Source organism: Anthonomus grandis, chromosome 11, assembly GCF_022605725.1.
Source record: "Anthonomus grandis grandis chromosome 11, icAntGran1.3, whole genome shotgun sequence".
Lineage (NCBI taxonomy): Eukaryota > Metazoa > Arthropoda > Insecta > Coleoptera > Curculionidae > Anthonomus > Anthonomus grandis.
In genome coordinates, this window is record NC_065556.1 from 21,477,083 (window position 1) to 21,498,914 (window position 21,832).

General features: G+C 31.8%; 1 protein-coding gene across 2 annotated transcripts; it reads right to left on the reverse strand.

The window, feature by feature from the left end:
* Positions 1-197: 197 nt before the first annotated feature.
* LOC126742253 (serine/threonine-protein kinase PITSLRE) lies at positions 198-21,322 on the reverse strand. Of its 2 annotated transcripts, none has more exons than XM_050448881.1 (14): positions 21,121-21,322; positions 16,108-16,459; positions 11,884-11,987; positions 11,688-11,785; positions 11,445-11,588; positions 11,249-11,382; positions 8,996-9,261; positions 8,766-8,931; positions 6,979-7,162; positions 6,711-6,927; positions 1,064-1,223; positions 894-1,007; positions 503-841; positions 198-445 (listed from the first exon to the last, which is right to left on the reverse strand). In XM_050448881.1, the coding sequence occupies exons 1-14, from the start codon at positions 21,219-21,221 to the stop codon at positions 356-358; spliced, it is 2,469 nt and encodes an 822-aa protein (XP_050304838.1). In that variant the 5' UTR covers positions 21,222-21,322; the 3' UTR covers positions 198-355. The 2 variants fall into 2 exon arrangements, with proteins under 2 accessions (XP_050304838.1, XP_050304837.1); XM_050448880.1 differs by having other exon boundaries at positions 11,688-11,803.
* Positions 21,323-21,832: the final 510 nt, after the last annotated feature.

Sequence of the window (21,832 nt, forward strand, 5' to 3'; positions counted from 1 at the left end):
ATTAGTAGTTCTTATGAACAGCATAATTCTAAGAGTTCAACGTTCTTTCGATAGTTATAGTCTTGACTTGCACGTTTCTTTCTAGCAGTTTTAGAAGTTCTCTCAAGTTCATTAGTGACTCGCGACTTTAACATGTTTCTTCAAATTAATTTGTAACATTGATTAAAATTGGTGTATACTATTAATAAATAAATAAATACACCTGTATAGCAGCATATATTAAAATATTAATTGCTAAATACATAAAAAAATTAGAATTTTATATTATTCATAAACTATACATTTTAACTAAAATAACGGGGCGAATTTCGAATTAAGATAATTCTAAACTATTTTATACATTTTCAGCTTTTTGTCAAAATTTCAAACTGAACCCCGCACCGCCTCTTCGCATATCCACCCCCATTCCAAGCCTGAATCCATAGGAATCATCATCTTCGCCGCCCTAAAAAATGATTAAAATTAAAAAAAAAAACCCAATTGTATAGCTAAAAAAACTGACCAATTTCTTAAATTCACCTCCGCCACTGGGCGGTTTCGGACTGGCGGCCATCGCTCTTTTATGCCCGAGCTCGCTTTTCGCCGGCCACGTAGGAAACATCGCCGGGTCAATCGGGAGAGGCGGTTCGGTAAAGTACGGATGTTTCAACGCCTCTTCGGCGGTAACCCTTTGCTGAGGATCGTACGTCAGGAACTTCAGTAACATCCCCAGACCGATTTCGCTCAAACTACTGAATTTCGCGCGCAGATTTGATACTGGATAGTCGTTGAATTTCATCTTTTTTACTGCCGGCAAGTTGTTGAAACCGGTCCAGATTTTCTCGCTTGGAGTTCCTAGGTCCTAAAATATCTTAATTTTAAGTATTCAACACTAAAAAGAGTGATTTATGTACCTTAAATATCCTATTTAGTTGATCGACTTCAGATTTTCCGGGAAACAATGCGTTCATAAGAAGTAATTCGGCAAATATACAACCTACTGACCATACGTCTATCGGTGTTGAATACTAGGGAATATTATAAACCATTAATGTAGTGCTTATTGTTGAACTAAATAACTTACTTCTTTGGCGCAAAGTAATAATTCAGGAGCCCTGTACCATAGGGTGACCACAATAGGAGTGTAGGCCTTCAATGGAGATCCGTATTCCCTAGCAAGACCGAAATCTCCTACTTTTAAAACTCCTTTGTGCGAGAGCAGCAAGTTGGATGTTTTTAAATCTCTAGAATAATAATAATACGGCACGTAACACATGTTAACCCTCAGAATAATACATATATACCGGGTGTCCTATTTGGCATGTGTGACTATTGCTATTTCCGAAACTATTAGAGGAGATACGAGGGCGGTTAAATTAGAAAAAGTTGTCAATTTTGATGCTTATTCTAAATCCTTTTACAGCGTTGCAAAATGTTTATTAGTTCGTGAGTTACAGGGTGATTTATAAAAAACGCCAAATTTTATTATAATTATTATTTCCAAAACTATTGATTTTAGAAACTTACTTTTAATTACAAAGTTTTATAATTTTTTGTGTTACAAAACTTCACCTTTAATTTTTTTTATGGCGTTTGGTATCTTGGCAACGTCTATCAACTTTTTTTCTTTTAAACACGGACCTGCATTTTTTATAACTTATTTTAAAAGCATTTTTTATTCCCTTTAAAATGACGTATATCATTTATACGTTTCCTAATGTTTCGACGTATTACTAACCATCATCAAGATTTTTTCCTTAATGCAAGCCTGATTTTTTTTTAATTGTAAATTAATTTCTTATTAATATAGTAAAAAGTTAATTTTTTTGGTTGTTATTTAAAAATATTTATAAACACTAAAATAATAAAAGTGGTAATATTAATTTCAATTATTCCATTTTAGACACAAAATAACTTGGTTTGTTAAATAACCTCTAAAGTGTGTAGAATTTGTTTAGCTGTCATCAATTTATTTATTCAATAATCACCTGCTGAATAACATTATTACTACTAAATGTTACACATCAATATTAAAAAGAGGTATTTAAAAAAATAAATATTACAATGATCTGACTAACTTTATAATAAATTAATTTTTAATAAAGAATATAATAATGCAAAAAAATTAATCCAGAACTTATTTAAAATATATTATAAAGACTATTAAATAATATGTACAGTACAGGGTGCCCATTTTATTAGGGGCCTAAACCTTTTCTCAGAATCTATAGGGTATGCAAAAAAAAAATCTTATAGAAGTGTTTTCGGTTTAAGCGAATTTTTTAATTATTTAAGTTTCATCAATACAGAGTGTTCAAAAAGTGCTGCACCAACTTTAATGCCAAAATTTAAAATGGGACACTCCGTATATTTTTAGGCTCCCTAATAGTTTCAAAAATACTGATAGTGAGGTAATATTTAACAAAAGAAAAAGTCAACTACAATATTAGGTAACAACGAGTTAAAATTATTAAGATTGTTCACAATAAAGTGGTTTACCATTTTAGAGAATTGCTTAATTTTTTATCTTTCTGATGCATCTAGGTAATAAATTGTACATTTTTGGCCTTAAGAATTTAATGAATCTCTTTTCGAACTTACTATAGCATGTGGGTAAGAACTAGTTGTTTATCTTAATTAGACATGTAATTTCTCCATGATTGTCCATGAAGCAAGACACATTTATACAGAATAAAGTTCTTACACTTAAAGAGGTTTTATTATGAATTTCTTGGGTAAAGTTTTTTAAGAATGATTTTTAATATTTTATTCTGTACTAGCATTAGTATTGATTCCACTTAACTTTGATCTATACTTATAAGCATAGTCCTGTCCAAAATAATTTTAACGAGCGTAAAAATTTTATACTAGAAAATTTAATTTAATTTAATTTTTGTTAAATGTATAGTGCACATAAATCCTATTTCAAGTTACTATAGGTAATTATTCCCAAATACTCTACATTTCATGCTTCAGGCATATTTTTTCTGATAGATTTTGAATATCTAAGTATGAAAACAATGGCAAATTTATTATTGATCTTAGTGTTTAAAAATTTAATGTATAATATATTTATTTTTTTTGTTATTATAGTTAGTTTTTTTGAAAATTTAAAGTTCAATAAATTATAATTCTTTGACTCCCTAAACGCATTTTTCCAAAAGATGTTTTGAATACTTCCTTTTTTTTTTAAGAGAAAAATCAAAAATAATTTTGGACATGTCTTGTTTTGAATGAACTAAATGTTTATTACCCATTTTGTTTGAACTTTAAATTATTAATTTAGGGTTTTACGTGTTTACAAAGTATAATTAAATTTTAGGCACTGTTTTTATTCATAAACTTTTATTTAAATGAAAAATACAACATATTTTTTCAAATATGTATGTCATTGTCAGGTTCTAAGCAGTCGCACTCTTTTGCTTCATTTTCACCTTCTTCAGCTGCTGCGTCCTCGGTTGCACATTCTTCAAGAATTCTTTAAAAAAAATTTAACTCAGGTATAGTTTGCCACTTCAGTTCTTCATTGTTTTTCAAGAAGCGCCTTCACATTAAGGTTTTTTTTCGTTTGAAACTGAATTTTCTAATTTTTTTTCTTTTAGTTTTGTGTTTCTTCCCGTCTGTGTTTTTTTCATCAAGGTCCGGTAAGAATTCGACATGTCCTCGTATCTAAAAAATGAAGATCCTTTGTATTTTATTGTAAATTGGTTGTTTCTTAATGGAAACTTCTTGATTGAAATCTTTTTAAAATCTTTTATCCCCGGCACTTTGTTGTATGTCCCCTGAAGTTCCTTGATATCATACAACTTCCAGTCAACTCCTATTTTTTTCACTTCACCCACCTCGGAATATACTGATATGTATTCATCGGGATTGGCAATGATGGTAGGTTTTTTTAAATTTCTTTCAACGCGACCAAACACTCGGTCCGCCGGCAGGTAAGAATGGCCTCTCACGGAGAAATGCATTATCAATTCCTTCACTTCATGAGGAGATTCATTCTGAAGCCAATAGGCCAAAATATGAACAACATGGGCATTTTTGTTTTGGCCCCCCGCAACCATCACAAAGCAGCCTCACGACTTCCACGTCTTCCAGGTTCATGGACCTTAGATGATTAAGTAAAGCTGAACCAATTTCCACTGACCCGCGTGCTGCTTGATTCTCTGTCCAGGTATAGAATTTAGGGTGATTTGATTTTACATCAACGCAACAAAAGGCGTAGAAACTTATTTGCCTTAAGTAGAACGCATCCTGGATTGGGGTCTTTGGAAGGGGATGCACCTGTTGCAAATCAAAACAAAATGTTACACTCTTTTTGGGAGTTTCATTTAGCAGTTTGTAGAATTCATTAGCTCTCATTTTATGGATTCTAAGATCTGTCATTAACTTTGCTTTGTTTTCAGGTTTTTGTTTTATGGCATTTTTCAAATTTAGGCAAGTCCCACAGACATCGGATGCCGGCGACGAAAACCCAATGTTAAATTCAAAATAGAAAATTCTTTTAAACATTGATTTTGTGACATGGTAATTGGTATGTTTATCGTTGAACATTTTCCATAGCTTGTTCAAGTTTAGTTCACAAGACAGGTAAACACGACAGGACTTACTGCGGTTGTAACGGCTTTCAGTGGCCGGCAAATTATTTAAAAAATCACGAATTTTTTGCTTCTTGTCCAAATTTTTGTTGCCATAACGGTCACCACCCCGATTCTCCTTAGGAACGTTTCCGTCTTGTACGGTTTTTATTAAAGTCTGTATTCGGTTCTTTGAAACACTAAAGGCTAAAGCAAAAAACTGCCTACAAACGGGCACCATCAAAAATTGCTCTCCTTGTCGAATTCGAAAAAAATAAGAAGCAATCATACTTTTGGCCTTTCTTTTTTCTTCGTTTACACCATCCCTAGGTCTTCCTTTTCGGCGGACAAACAGACAGAAGATGACATAATTTCTGATCTTGTAATATTTTATTTGGTGTCTGGAAAAACTTTTGTCTTGCTCTCAAAATATCAGATTTTTTCACTAAGCCACATTTCAAGGAATTGGTGTTATGTTCACACGGTCTTACAAAATTTCTTAACGTAGTAACAAAAGAAAAAGATAGGTACAAAAAATCTTATCAGGTTGCGGTAGCACAAACTACGTTATAATGCACGTACGAGTAAGAAACAAAAATTTACTCTGTCGTTTGAAAATATCCACTTTTGGAACTTTAGGTTTCCTTTTTCTACTGCCAACATTAATATTTCCCACTCTGACATCCATATTAACTACCGAAACTTTTCACAACGCATCCATATTAACTAACGGCTAAAAACTACAGCGAAACACAGTAATCAAACGACAATAATACCTCTTCTCTTGTCCAGACTCGTCGATCGTAATTACGTAACTAAAACCAAAGAAAACTAAAAAACCGCCAGCGAGATGTGCATACAACGATTACGCGGTTCCCCCACTCCCTATTCTCAAACCGAGATGCGTTGCGATTAAAAGTTGGTGTAATTGAATCGTCATAACAGAAAAAGCAGAAAGCGGGCACAAAATGGACATGTCTGATTTTGGATAAAATCGGTGTTTGCCCATAAGAAATAATAGTGGACTTGTCCGATTTTGAACAAAACATATTTAACTTTCATGCGAGGCGGACATGTCTAGTTTTGATCGAACACAACACCTTCATATGGGACGTTAAATTCCAGGACAAGTATTTTTTTGAAACGATTTGAAGGGGTTAGTCGATAGGAATGATAGAAAAATCAGTATAAAACGTATTTTGAACTTTTGTGGACATGTCCCTTTTTGAAATAACACTCCTCAACTGTGTCATCTGTGTATGAAATAATTACATTTTCATTTGTAATTGAGTTAATATATTATAAAATAAACAACAGGGTCTTAGAACAGTCTCTCGTGGAATCGCAATTCTTAACGTCGCAGTTCATTTCGAAATATTCAGTTGTTAAATTGGAACGCAGCTAGTTCATTCCATTGCCAAATGTAAACATGCTCGGTTTTAACCAAAAAATTTAGAAGTTTTTGGAAAAAATAATTATGTCTAACTAAGTAAAGCACTATCTATATATAATTTATACTCCTTTTTATATATCTTCGCTATTTTGCAAAATGTGCACTCGGAACATTTTCATTTATGCCGTTTTACGAAGCAACATTAAGCTGACTACGTACCAATGTAATTTTTCAATTTGTGATAGACATTGTGTCTGATGATTCTGAAAAACCATTATCAACATTTTATCTTAAGGGTGTGAATCAAGAAATTTAAATTAAAAAAAAAATAATGATGCAACAAGACAAATAAAATTCTTCAATAAATTCGCATGAAAATACATTAAAAAACGTTATGCTGAAAATGTTCTGGGACAATGTGTAATTTTACCATATTTCCTCTAACTTCTCAACGATTTTTATGAGTCACCTCATAATAAAGATTTATTAATTCCATACGAAAAAGGTAGTTATAAAAATTGTCATTAAAGCCATAGCTTCTGAGTTAACAGAAAAGTATGGACATTTTTCTGGGACAAAGTGTAATTCCGTCATAATATCCTTAATTTGCCACAGATTTTCATGAAACCGAACATTTCCTTTACCATAAAAAATAGGTTGAAAAACTCGCATTTTATAATAGGAAATTGAAGTAAACAGTCACCATTCTTTCAGTTATTTTACTCTTTTATAAATTATCTGAAAATAACACTAAACTTTACCTGTGTAAAATCCAATTGTCATGTAAATGGGCCACGGCTTGCAACAGCTGTTTCAAGAGACACTTCACCTCCCCGGGCATAAAACTTTGCTTCTTATGCCTCATCGTTTCCATTAAAGACTTCAGGTCGTGCTCCACATAATCCATCACGATAAAAATTTTGTCCATGTTGCTTCCCACTACGATTTCTCTTACTGTTACAATATTACTGTGCTGACCTAAAAAGATTTTAATTAATATATCTATAAAAGAGAAGTAAAGTGGCTTACCTTTTAGTAAAGTGTTGATTTCCCTTAGAGAAGTGATAGGGAAGCCCTCCTTTTCCTTTTCCATTTTAAGTCTCTTAAGGGCAACTATTTCGTCTGTGCGTTTATCGCGGGCTCTGTAAACCACCCCGTACGTTCCCTCTTCGATTCGGTTGAGGCATTGGAATTCTTCTACTGATCTACAACCCTAAAAAGAAAATAATGAAGCAAAGTGGAATCTTTTTAATGTAAATAATGCAAGAAGTCGATTTTTGGGTCATCTGCTTCTGTAAGTAACTATTATTTTTTCTCTTTACATTTTATTTATTTTCTTTAGGGCAAAGTTATTCAAGATTTTTTTGTATTAAATTTGTTATTCTCTCTATTTGTCTCTTCACGATTTTATTCGCATTTTTTGAAATAATTTGTTAGTGTTTCTCGATTTTCTCATTTAACTCATTATTGTTTTTCTTCTTTAAATTTTATTTCTGTTGTTTCATTTTCTGGCTTCCAAGAAAATATTAATCGTTTAATATGGTGATATAAAGAAAACTTTCTATGTAGGCTCTGAACAAGGAAAACATAAACTTAAAAAAGAGTGATAATAAATGGCGGGAAAGGCAAAAAAAAATTAAAAAAAACATAATTTAATCGAATATTTTTTCAACTTGATTTTATAGGAAAAACTTTCTATGCAGGCTGTGAACAAGAACGACACCTGGTAAACTTAAAAAAGGAGTACAAATATATTCCTGTAAAAGTACAGTAATTTAAGAAAATGGTTTAAGAAAAACATGATTTAATCGATTTATTTTTTAAATTTGATCATTTCCTAATCAAAGCCATAAAAAGCGTCTGTTTACGTTCATTTTTTACAACTTTATTAGCATTTTTTGTGGTAATTTCTTAGTGTTTCTCGATTTTCTCATTTAACTTTGTTATTGTTTTCCTTCCTAAATTATTTCTGTTGTTTCATTTTATAGCTTCTACGAACATATTAATCGTTTGACATGATTGACTTTCTATGCAGACTCTAAACGATGGAGACACCTGGAAAACTTTTAAAAAAAGTGAAAAGAAATGCCTGTAAAAGTAAAGTAATTTAGGAAAAGAATTTAAACAAAAACATGAATTAATTTAAAAAAAAAAAAACAATTTTCTTATTTGATTTTATTGTTCTGATCATTTCCTAGTCAAAAACATAAAAAGGGTGTCTTTACGATCATTTCTCTCAATTTTATTCGCATTTTTGGGATAATTTGTTAGGGTTTCTCGATTTTCTTATTAACCTTTATTATTGTTTTCCTCCTTTATAATTTTTTCTATTGTTTCATTTTATATAATAGAATATTTATGCTTTCTATGCAGGTTCAACGTTCTTTTACATAACAAAGCGAAGAAGCTCAAAGGAAAAAAAAAACTAAAAACTAGGAAAACGTGAAAAGCGTTTATGTATTTTAGGGAAACTTGAAATGAGAAAATTCTATAAGAAGAGCAAAGAAGAAAAATAAGAAAATGTATAAATAGAGAGATAATCGAAAAAAAGGTCACAACAACCAGGAAAAAATTTTAAACAGCTTCTGATAGCTTTGCCAATAAAAATTATAAAAAGTGCGTGTTTACAATTATACAACATTTAATGGGTACATCAAAATCTCAACAAGAACAAACATTTTAAAAAATTTAAAAATAAATCCCTGTAAAAGCAAATTTTTTAAAGAAAACATGATTAAATCGAAAAAAATCAGGATTTTTTTTTCAATCTTGTATTTGCGATACTTAATTTTTTATTAAAATAATCAAATTCTCACCTGTACGGCGGGATAATAAGGAGGCAAATCGACATCGATCTCACTCGCCTTCTCCGGTTTTACATCTTTGTTTTTCAGCATTTCGTCCTCCTCGGGACTCGGCGATCTCGAACGCGATTTCGATCTCGACGCCGACCTCTCGGAGCTTTTCGATCTGCTCGGACTCCTACAAAAAGAGACTTTAATAAACAGAAAAAGTGAATAATAAGATTTTTTAAACACTCCATTACCGGCTTTTACTTCTGGTCGGACTTCGACTCCTCGTTTTCGACCTGGACCGTTTGTCCGAGTCGCTTTCCTCTCCGGAGTAACTTTTACTTCTGCTGGGGCTTCTGCTCCTGCTCGCGCTCCTGGATTTGCTCCTGCTGGGAGAACGACTCGCGCTCCTGTCGCTCATTTTTTCATCGTCTTCGCTTTCGCTCTTATCGGACTGTGATAACGGTTGGGGTTCTTCTTCCTCTTCTTCTTCCTCTGACGCGTCCGAGACCGTCACGATCTGCAGGAACGTTTGGTTAATTTGCTCTCAATTTAAACCTTGATAATTTCAAGTTACCATATAGATAAAATAATCGATTTTAACTCAAGTACGGAGTAAAAAATTAAGAATCGAATACATGTAGGGTCGTTGTTCTGGCGGACATTTCAGATATTTTGATTTAAACTTTTCCGTCTTTTGTGCTCCTTTTTTCATGCTTAGTGATACAAAAGTCTCCGGGCTCCATATTCGAACCAACACTCTTCTTAATATCCAAATCGTTAATATTGCACGAAAATTGGATCAAAATATTGAAAAAACTCCCTATAAACCTATGTCCGGAAATGCTTCCCTGCAGAGATATTTTAATTTCATTTTCAATTATTCTAAACAATTTGAAAGTAAACGGAAATAATCATATAAAATTAGGTATAGGAAGGTTTTCTAAAAGTGCTAGATTTGACAAAAGGCGCCACGTATTACATTTTGAGTTTTTAAATACAACAATGAAAACAACCATTTTATTAATTCAATTTAATTTTTATCAATCAAATATTTTTACAAAAGGGAAAGTGATTATTAACATAACGTAAAACAGAAACTAGAAGTAGAGGAGATCCACAACCGTGGCCTCCGCTTTAAGCCATTAGACTTTTTCCTCTGGGGTTACCTAAAACAATTAGTTTATGCTACTCCAATTGAAAATGTTGAAGACTTAAGAAACAGGTTTGTAAGTTAGGTGCTTGCATTGGAGGTAAACACTTTCAACAACTTTTATTACTTCGACTCCTAGTTTGTGTTTTACGTCATGGTAATCACTTTTCCCTTTTGCAAAAACCTTTGATTTTATAAGAAATAAATTGAATTAATAAAATGATTGTATTCACTGTTTATTCCAACCATATAAAAAAAACTGATGCATTTAAAAACTCTATTAAACAACCTATAAAAAAAATTAAATTAGCACCTTAGAAAACCACTCTATTTTCATCTGGTTATTTTTGTTACTTTCAAATTATTTAGAAAATTGAAAATAAAATTAAAATGTCTACGCCCTGTATCTCCGCAGGAAAGCATTTTGAAGTTTTTCAATATTTTGACTCAAGGAATCTGCCCTTAAATTTTCGTGCAATATTAATGACTCCCCCTGTATATAAATTTCGTATGTCATCTTAGTCAAGTGGTCACATTAAGTTATATGCAGATGATACCATTTTAGTATATTTTGATTGAAATATTACAGACATTAAATTAGCAATCTCTAGTAATTTGGTAAAAGTTAGTGAATAGCTAAGATCGCACAAATTGACGCTTAACACTAATAATTCATGCTGTGTGATGATAGATAAGAAACATTTAAATAACAGCGAGACAATTTTACTTGGTAACCAAACACTTAGAAGTGCATTAGTAAAATATTTAGGTTTTTTTAATGAATAGCATATAGTGAAGGTACTTGCATAATAATATTAGGACAAAAATATTACGCTTTGTAGGAATACTTAAGAGGATAAGGTACTTACTTAAAAAAAATATGTAAACAATCATGTACCATTTACCACATTGCTACCCTACCCATAATTTAGAGAAAATTAGACAGCATTTATAAATTTAAATTAGTTCCTGATGTACACCATATTATACATAAATTAAGATTCCTTTTTTAAGATTCATCTAGTAAATTTGTTAATATGAATAGTATACAATCTTACTCCATTAGATAAAAGAATAAATTGTATAGACCAAAAATACAAAGTAATATTGGATTAAAATCTGCTTATAATTATGGTACTAAGTTATATGATAGCTTATCAATAAATATAAGAAATGTCCAGTGGTAGAGTTTATTTTTAAAAAAAGTGTAAGTGAATTTTAGTTACCTATGTAACATATAAAAATTGTTGAGACACCCTGGACTACATAGAGATATTAACCTTGTTTAATGTATCTAGACCTGATTCCTAGGATAAGATGGAATTTGTAATGCTATTTTGAAGAAAAAAATTACCTGAGGTACTTCTTCAACCTTCTGTCTCTTATTAAGCGTAAGATCCTCTTCTTGCTTCCTTTTAAGTGCCCTTTCGAGGTGTCTTCTTTCTCGCTCGGCTTTGCTTCTTTCCTTTAATCTAGCCATTTCTCTTTCTGTAAATGGTTATTAGACGTAGTTATTTACATTTTAACCTTTTTTAAAAAAAAGGTTTTACCTGCTTCAAGGAGTTTTTCTCTTCTCTGTTCCTGCTCTTGTCTTTCTTCTTCCGTCAGCTGCTTCTCTCCCTCTCTATCTTTCTTATGTTTCCTATCTTCAGTAGTTATATTGATTATTTCTTTCACCAAAGTACCAGCTTCACCTATATGACAAAAATACCTTGAAGCTCTCAATTCAACAAAATAGACTTGAATATAGATATAAATATCTACATTTTACAATAATTTAAACACTGCCGTACCTCCCAATGGATCTTCATATTGCTGTTCCCGGTATCTTCGATCCTTTCTACTGCTTTTTTCACTTTTATGATCATCAGTTTTACGCTTCTCTAGTAACCTAAGAAGAAAAATATGCCTATCCCCTTACGTAAAAAAATTAAAAATAACTACAAAAGAAAAATTACAACCAATGAAAATAATTAGGATGATACGTACCTTTCTCGAAGGTCTGCCAAAGCTTTTGTTGCCCTATCACCCCTTTCCTCATGCCTGTCTTTTCTATGTTTTTCATGAACGTCTCTGCTGTGACTCCTACTTGCCTAAAAAGTTTTAAAACTTAGTTTAAGGACCTAAATAAAATATTAAATGTGAATTAAATGCATATATAAATAGAGCTGGGCATGGTCAATTGACCAACACCTATTTGACCAGTCAATTTCAGTCAAAATATATAAAATATTCAAAAACCATTTATTTATGTTTTATAGAGTTTTATGATATAAGTAAGTACATTAATTTCATTTTTCCAATTTTTTTTTTCAGTCCATTTTTCTGTTCCAATTTTTTTTTCATTCAATTTCAGTCCAATTTACACACAACCGTCTTCTACGAAATCCGATACACCTGATTCGGGAAATCCCAACACTCGCAACAAAACGACTGAAAACGTATTTCGTATTTACTAGCATTAGAGATTGCAGCTCGAGCTGTACTCATAATTATTGGATTTTTGTGAACTAAGAACGTAATTACAATGAGTTTAGTCCAAAACCAAAATTTAGAATTGTTTCACGGAAAGTCTCGAAGAAAATAAAGTGAAAGGCAAATCTTACTACTGTGAAGCAATTTACATCACTCATGCCGATAGAATGAAGAATCACATACTCAAAAAGTGCAAATCAGTTCAAGAAGCGGTTCGACAAGATTATGTATTTAGGTAGTTTCCCAAAAAGAGTAATATGTTTTTAATTAACTTGTAAGCAATATAAACTAAATGTTATTTCTTGGGAAGAGGAATTCTGGATAAAAGCTTTTTACAAATATTTTTAACATATACTTTTTACTTTCCTCTTTTACTTTCCTGTTGTATGCTTGAAAGTAAAGGGGAATTATTGCAATGGAACCAAAAAACATGTTTTTATAAAATTTCATTATGCATGAAGGTTTCGAGTTCCTTTTTTTATGGGCTGAGGGCACAGTGGAGGAATTTTTGGGAATACCCGGAATACCAATATTTTAAAAAATATATAGAAAGTAGAAAGAAAATCAATAGTTTTAAACTAAATTCAAATTATATTGGTATAAATTTAGAATATAACTTTCATGAAGGTCTTCGTTTTGAGTTGTCTATAGTTTTTGGAGATTGAGGGAATAGGATTTCATCAATTTTTGGGGTTTGGGTATAGTGTACAGTGTACAGTACAAATATTTTTGAAAAAAAAACGAAAATAATATGAATTACACATTACACCATTAGGCACGATCGCACGAGTGTCTTATTTTATTATTTTGTTTTCAGATGGACAAGGCAAAGACCAGTTTAAATGAATCCTTCGAAGATGAAGACGAAGCAATATTTCCCAAGAAAAGCAAAAAAGCCACATACAGAAATCAATGAAATCCTCATGAAATTCCAAGTACTTCGTCTGGTTCCTCTCAGCCACTTATTAATTGTAGAAAAATGCAAAAATTAACATCATTTGTTGACACGGTAAGCGAATCTGAGCAATCTGAGTTACAAACATTTTTTTGCGAAGCTGTTTACGCATCAAATTGCGCCCTGTCAATGTTCGAATCAGACAAATGGAAAACATTTTTTGGAAAATTGCGACCAGCTTTTAAAATTCCTGACAGAAAAACTATGGCAACCTCACACCTCGACAGGTGCTTTAACAAAATAAAAAACAACATCAAAGATATTCTTGATAGTGAAGAAAATAAAATTACTTCTCTAAATAAAATAAAATTACTATTCTTCGGACACGCACACACCGACAACGCAGCAAATATGCAAGTTGCATGGGCCCAATTAAAAAAAAAATTCCCAAATCTACAAACGTATGGCTGTGTTTCTCACATTCTGAATTTACTGCTCAAAGATATTGAATCACTTAAAACCCTCTCTGATCATCTTAGTATTTGTAAGGAAATTGTGAAATTTTTTAAATTAAAACATATTCCCAACGCCATTTTAAATGAAAAGCAGGGCGGTAATTTTCAATCTCTGAAATTACCAGTCGTAAATAGGTGGGGCAGTACAGTCACTTGTATGGAAAGCATACACGTGAATAAACAGCTACTTAAAGAATGTTTAATTCATCCAGATATTGAGACACTAGCAACAAATAAAATAAAATCTGCCATATTGAATGATGATGTATTTTGGGATAGAAACGTTAAATTTATTGAGTTTTTATGTCAATTATATTATTCATGGATATTGAAAAATAAACCTCTTATTCTTATTGATTTATATAATGTATCCCTGGATGGACCAAACTATACCATTCACTTGATTACCCTGTACAAGATTTCCAAAATTTAGGTATTAAATACCCAACAAGGAAAATTTCTTTAAAACAATTATTGCTAGCTTTATATGAATGGGGAATGTAGTTAGATCCATCCACTGCATACTGAATTTTGCTTTAATTCTCTGGTCAAATGACCAGTCAATTGACCAAAAAAATTTTGAAAAAGTTGACCGGTCGAATCCACAACCCTATATATAAACAATTTCAGCTATAACAGAATCACAGTTAGCCCAAATTTAAAGATAAAATTCTAAAATTCTAGACTTTTTCAAGTTTAGAATTTTAGAATAAGAAAATAAAAGATGACAGCGATATGATAACGCAGTTAATTTCTCTGCAAAATAATAAAAAATTTTAACTTCAATCAATTCAAAGTTACTTAAAGATGGAGCCGATTTGATCTTCAGGAAGTATAGAATTAAAAAGTTTGACAGCATTATAACTAAAGAATCGTTGAAACATGGCAGTCCTATGTTTTGGAACCGTATAAAACTCTCTGGTTCGGATAACATGCTCATGTATATTACTTCCCTTAGAATGTAGATAACTTGGACACATACAGCTTATACCTTTCCTTTAAATTAAGCCAACCAGATTCGCGCAATAAGGGTATTATATGATCAAACTTTCTGTGAGAGTAGCAATACGGTAGGCAAGAGTTCTGTAGCCTTTGCAAAAGTACGGGCCAATAAACAACATTGCCAGAGGCTAAGTGAGAAAGTACCAAGGAGTTAGTTAATCTAAGCTTTATATCCTTGGTAAAGTATTATTTGTAGATATAGAGTAGTCGCAACTTAGCAAAAGATGACTGGAGGAGATGTGACACATGATACTCAAAACACCTTAAAATTTCAAAAATATTATTTAAGTGATGCTTTATAAGTTGAGAAGCGTGAGCAATATTATCAAACTTAAACGAATGGTAAATCAGTATATAACAAATATCATTCATCATGGTATACTTCAGGGTCAGGTACTAGGACCGCTATTGTACCCTTAAGATGTATTATACCTAAAATCTGTAAATGATAATTGACAAACTATTAATGATGATTTAGGTTTATATTATAGGTAGTTAATATTTAATAAATTAAGAATAAATATTGAAAAAAATCAAATTTATGCTACTAAGATAATATAGATATTAAAATTTATAATGTTCATTCAAAAAAGACAATCTGTGTAAAATACCTTGGTTTGGTAATAGATGAGTCTATAAACTGGCAAATGCATATAAATAAAATTACACTAAAAATTAATTGCCTCATATCATGTATACATATATAAAAGTAGAAGTTATCTAACACATAAAACAAAAATTAGTGTCTATAATGCCTTTTTCTAATCACATGTAATAATAATCTCTATATCAATAATATACAATAATAATATCTTCTACCTATAGGGGGTACATGTTGTAAAACAAAATTTAGTAATGTTCAAGTAACTATGGTAGAAATCAGAGACATTGTATAATGATTTAGTACCTAGTTGAGTAAAGTTTTTAACCAAGAAAAACTTTTGTTTCTTAAACAATGTAGAATATCCTTAAAAAACCAAATAGAATGTAATTAATGTAAATAATATTTCAATATTTTCAAATAAAATTCACAGCTACAATACCATAGCTCAACTGAATTTATATGTATTATACATATATTAGCACTAATATAGCAATGAAGATGAATATAAGCATGTTTAGGAGACTTTAAAATAAATTAATGTTTAGAAATACCTTGATTTAAGAACATATTCTTTACATTAAGAATTCAATAGTTATAAAATGCTGAATCCAGAGCTATATGCACTGTTCAGAGTGCTTATGTAAAGTCGAATTTCAAATTTGTTTTTCAGAAATATATATCTACTTGTTTTTGTAAAAAAAAAATACAATGTTGGTGCCCACCTTGACTTCTCTGTGCTTTCTCTCGTGTCTTTGACGATGTTCCTCGGCTTTCCTGTCTCTAAACGCCTTTTCCGTCAGATACTGTTGTTCCATTTCGAAGGGATGCTGTTTCTCCCTGTGGTAGTGCTCCCTTTCCCTCTGATATTGCTCCTTTTCCTTTTGATGCTGACGCAACTTATCCCTATGGTGTTTTTCTCGATGCGAATGCCTCTCCTCCCTTCTTTTGTCCGACCGTTCGCCCTTTTTATGGTGGGACTTCTCAGAGCCCCTTTTGCGACTCCTGTGCTCCACAACTCTAGCTTGAGGTGGCTTTATGTCCAACGAGTCTATATCACCTACATCCTCGTCCTCACTACAAAAAGAACTTTATTAATTTCAATGATCTTCTGGACTTTCTGGAATCTATAAAAAAAAACTTTGATGATTGATTTGTTGGAAACGCATTAATTTTAATATACCTGGATCCCTTGCCCTTTCAAAGCAAAGCATAAATACCAGTTTTCATGGTTGTGTGGTGTTCAGTGGAGAGATTTATCCATGGGATATCACTGAACATAATACAGTGAAGTGCCTAAAGATACTTTGATTGATGTATTGGCACCCTCAACAGATACCGGTCAATTTATGGATAGCTTAAGTAGTAACATATTAAAAATAACTGCATCTCATCTTAGGAAGATGTGTATTTTTACAGGCAGTATTAATATCAAATTTTTGTATGATCACTTTATTAAAACTAATAGCTTTTTGACAGTTATACATAGTCTAGTTTATACTAGTTTAGTTAATGATTAATAGATGTGTATGATTAATGCATATTCCTTTTTTATTAAGGTTGTGTTGTTGGCAAAAAGAATAAGACTTGACAAAAAATCATGACTGTTTTTGTTTTTTAATGATTTGATTAGGTCATGCAGATCAATGATAAATATTTCAGTAAATGTGAATTCATTGTCTGGGAAGTGTAGATTAGCTGTGTATTCTTTAACATAATCTTCTGCGGAACCTTGAGAAAGTGGTAAGCTATTTATTATTTTTATATTTGAGAAAAAGTTATTGTAATCACCAGATAAAAATTCATTTACTGAATGCTGTTTACATTTTAGAATATTGGAATTTGTATGAACTACATCCCTGATAGATTTTGGGCAGGACTTTTTAGTTTTTACATAAGTGTCATATGCTTCAGATTTAGCTTTCCTTAAGTTATTATGATGAGTATCTCTTGGCTATTTCTTAGTCAATAAAAAATTGCCATCTCTTTGTTAAGCCTACTCAGATGCAAAATTTTAAAAGCTCTCTTTGGTTTCTTAAATTATCGTTAAACCAATTAAGGTTTTAACCTAGTTTTTGTTATTCTGTAGAAAAACAATGTATAAAAATACTTTATTCTCCGTTAACATATCATTAAGAGTTTATGAAATTATCCCAGTTTATACTATTTTATTCATTTATTTTTAATTATTATTATTGTATGAGATCAACCCCATTACAAAAAAAATAATACAACATAATAATTCATTTAATTGTCATTAACACTGATTTCACTCTGATAACTTAACTATAACCCATAAAGGAGTATAAAAAAATAACAAATGTCACAAATATTAAAAATTAAAACACCTTCCAAAATCAAAAATAAAAAAATTACAAGATTCAAATAATTTCCTTAACTTCACCTGAGTTTAATAATCTTAAAGTCCTCTCAATTGAAGAGTGAGATGGATAATATAATTAGTGTCACAAAAAGGCAGGAAAAACGATTGTCTTAGGTTTCTAATTAAAGAAAATCATCTTATAAGTTCAAGGCAATTTATATGACCATTTAAAAACTTGAATATAAAAATAAGATCTGAATGTAAATGTCTTTGTTTTAAAGTATTTAGATTTAGCATCTCTAAATATTGATATTAAAAAATTACTTGATATTAAAAATTACGCAAAAATATTGATATTGCTAGTAACCTTGCAGCCAATCTCTCACAAAAAATACATCCCAGGAGCTATCTGAGCAATGTGGTAGTAGCCGAATCTTTCATTTTTACCCCCACAAGTGTAGAAGAGCTTAAACAGTTGATGGTTAATATTAAGAATAAGAGTTCATCAGGTTGTGATGGGCTTTCTCTTAAAATATTTTCTGCTTTACCTCTTGTTGCTTTGCAAGTCTTGGCCGAGTCAATTAACTTTTCATTTATGTCTGGAGTTTTCCCAGAGTGCTTAAAAAGAGCAATTATTGTTCCTCTTTACAAGGGTGGCGATCGCGACTGTCCTTCTAACTTTAGACCTATAGCGTTATTGCCTACTTTAGCCAAGATAGTGGAATGGCTCGTTAAGGTGAGGATGGTTTCATTTTTAAATAGGTTTGGCCTATCTATTGAGTCTTCAGCAGTTTGGCTTTTGTGAATCTGTGAGCACAAATGATGCTATCTTTAGCTTTCTAGAGCACCTGTACAACCGACTGAATGTTGGTGAAGTTGCAGCAGCGGTATTCTGTGACTTGTCCAAGGCATTTGACTGCGTGAGTCACAGAGTGCTGCTGATGAAACTGGAGCTCTATGGTTTTAGAGGAACTGCCCTTGAGTGGTTTCGTTCCTACTTATCAAATCGTGTCCAGGCTGTCAAATTTAATGGTGGTATCTCTAAGGAACTTAATATAAATGTGGGTGTTCCGCAAGGATCAGTAGGTACTTGGTCCTTTACTTTTTCTCATTTATGTGAAAGATCTGCCACAACTGCGGGTAACTGGCAAATTTACATTGTTTGCCGATGATACCACCATCCTCTGGCATGACTCTGATGTTTCTCAAATGGAGGCCAATATACGTGCAGATTTGTTAAAAATAAAAGACTGGTGTGATGCAAATTTTTTGACATTTAATGTTTCCAAAACAAATATCCTTAATTTTAAAGGTAATACAAATGATATATGTTTAAATAATGAAACCATCACCATGCCACCATTCAGTAAGTTTTTGGGTCTTTCCATAGACAAGTTCCTTAAATTTGAAGACCATATTGTGAATGTATGTAGAAAAGTCTCATCAGGCTGCTACGCCCTAAGGGTTATTGCCACCAGTCTTAATTTCTCCATCGCCAGATCTGCATACTTCGCGATTATCGAGTCGCACCTTCGATATGGAATTTGCTTTTGGGGTTCATGTTCAAATTCACTTTTTAGTTCAGTGTTTGTACTCCAGAAAACGGCCATTAGATATCTATGTGGGGCCAAGCCTCGAGACTCATGTCGCCCGCTTTTTGTAAGTCATAAAATTTTAACCCTGTGTTGTATTTTTATTTTGGAAACAGTTTGCTTAGTTTTTAGAAAATATAAACAGGAACTCCACTTAGGAAGCCACTATAATACGCGACAAAATTATTTGTTGAGGCTACCCATTCCTCATTTTGAACTTGTCTGTAGCTCTATTATATATGGAGGTAGAAAGCTGTTTAATAAACTTCCACTAGAAATAAGACAACTTAAGACAAGAAAAAAGCCTACGTACAAGGACGAAAATATTTCTAAGCATACTATAGTTTAGGTGAATTTTTTAATGATTAGCATTTAAGTATTTTTCAAAGTTTTATATAATTTTATTTTATTTTAAATTAGTTTCTCGTTTTTATTCCTTTAATGTACAGTCTATTGGCTTTGTCTACAACTTTTATGTTTATATTGACAATAAAGCATTTTTGAGTTTGAGTTAAAGCATTGTCATATATATGATTATTGACAATTCTGATTTTTAGCTTAAACAGACAAAATCTGAAGCTGTTCCAAGCTTAAGCAGCTGTTCATGTAAAATGGTGACCAACCCATTGAACCATAATTAGGCATAGAAACCACCAGTGAGATATAAACTCTCTTACAGGTCTCCAGTGAGAAATCCCTACATTTGCGAAGCACAATCCTTATTTTTTATTTCTCTCGTAAAAATGTATAATATTATACTTGCTAATGTTTAAGATAAATTAATAATATTACACCATTCATACAATTTATTTAAATCCTGCTGCAACCTAACCTGGTCAAGCAAAGATGATATTTGTCTATAAAATTTGATTTGCATCATCTGCAAATATCAAGAAGTTACTATTTTCAAAACAGGAGGCAATATCATTGGTAAAAATATCAAACAGCAGAGGAGAACAATGGCCACCATGCAGAACCCGAGAGGAGGCTTAGTTTTATATCATGCCAATTTTCTTTTCTTCTTTCAATCTTCTCTTCAAGAATTCTAAACTGGTAAGAAATACCTTTAAACCAGTCTTCTAGCTTCAAGGGTATTTCTTATTCAGAAGTATGCCATCAGGATCATTAGTAATATTAAATTTAGAGACTCATGCAAGGCACACTTTAAAGAGAATAAAGCCCTTACATTGATTGGAGTTTACATTCTTGAAATAAGTACTTATGGATATAAAAATAAACCAATTTTCCAAGGAAATAGATCTGGCCTCGTATATAATACTCATAGGCGAGACCTTTTATTGCCAGATTCTCGCCAAACAGCAGTTTATCAGAAAAATATTATTTACAATACTTGGAAAATTTATAATCACTTGCATAATATAACCAATGCCCCAAATATACTTATTCTTAAGAAAAGGCTCAAAAATGTCCTGGTCGAGAAGAGCTGCTACTCTCTCGATGAGTTTTTTTACTAAAATTTCCAGAAGAAAATGTTTGTGTTGGTGGGTATTTTTCTTGAACTAAATAACTAGTTGTATTTGGAACACATAATTTATATGTATGTATATTGATGTACGAAGTTTTAGTGGCTGTATTTTTTGTTTTTTTTACTGTGAATATGACTTTTCTTCAGTTAGAAAATGTTATGTATGTATTTGTGCTTTGTACTGAGGAAATTAATGATATTACTATTATTTAAAGGTGTCTCTAATAGTATTAGTGTTGTCATCAATTGGGTTGTGAATGTGAAATGGTTGTAAAATGTAATTGTGTAATAATTTGACTTGAATAATTAAAGAAATGGGGGCCAAAATGCCACTAACCTGTGCTGTTCCATAGTTCCAGGTTTGGTATTAGATGTTGGGGGACTGTGGCGCAGTTCGCCGTCCTCGCTTTGCTCATCCTCTGACCGATTTAACGACATTATCGATTTTCTGCCCCGTGCAAATCTTTATGAAAATATAATGGAAGATCCACACAGGGGGCAACCCAACGAGAAATCAAAACAAACATCTGTTGACATGTGTCAAAAAGTTGGGGTTATGTACATTTAGTTCTTCTCCCTAACGTATTAAAGAAGTACTAGCAATTACTTTGCACTAGTTGTAGCAAAGCCATTAAGACAAGAACAATTAAAAAGGTTCAAGGGTATTTAAGGTTTAAGGGTTTTTTTACTTGTTGATTAAAGGTGAAATAAGTTATTAATATACAATGCAAAGAACACGTTTATAAGGAAAATTAAATCTTATTCAGAACATAGATGGCGCCGCTAAAGAGGCCTTCGTTAGCCTATTAAGTTTTTTTTTAAGAGGTTTAGGAAATCTGCATCAGATCACATTGTGTACATGCATGGTCAAATTTCCAAGGGAAAGGTGTACTGGCTAAGTGCTTTGTCAATATTTCCGGGGTATACAGTATCAATATTTATGAAAAATTGTACATAAAAATACAGTTGAGGATAATAGAGTCACATATATAATGCTTAACCCTGAAATACTATCGCTAATTCATGGGCTGCTAATACTATTGCTACGT

Bases quoted from the DNA above. Each gene is read 5' to 3' on its own strand.
- LOC126742253 (XM_050448880.1), bottom strand. From the start codon at position 21,221: ATGTCGTTAAATCGGTCAGAGGATGAGCAAAGCGAGGACGGCGAACTG. The intron at 11,383-11,444 runs GTAAAACCTTTT...AACCATTTACAG, and splicing joins AGAAAAACTCCTTGAAGCAG to AAAGAGAAATGGCTAGATTA. The intron at 1,008-1,063 runs GTAAGTTATTTA...AATATTCCCTAG, and splicing joins TATTACTTTGCGCCAAAGAA to TATTCAACACCGATAGACGT.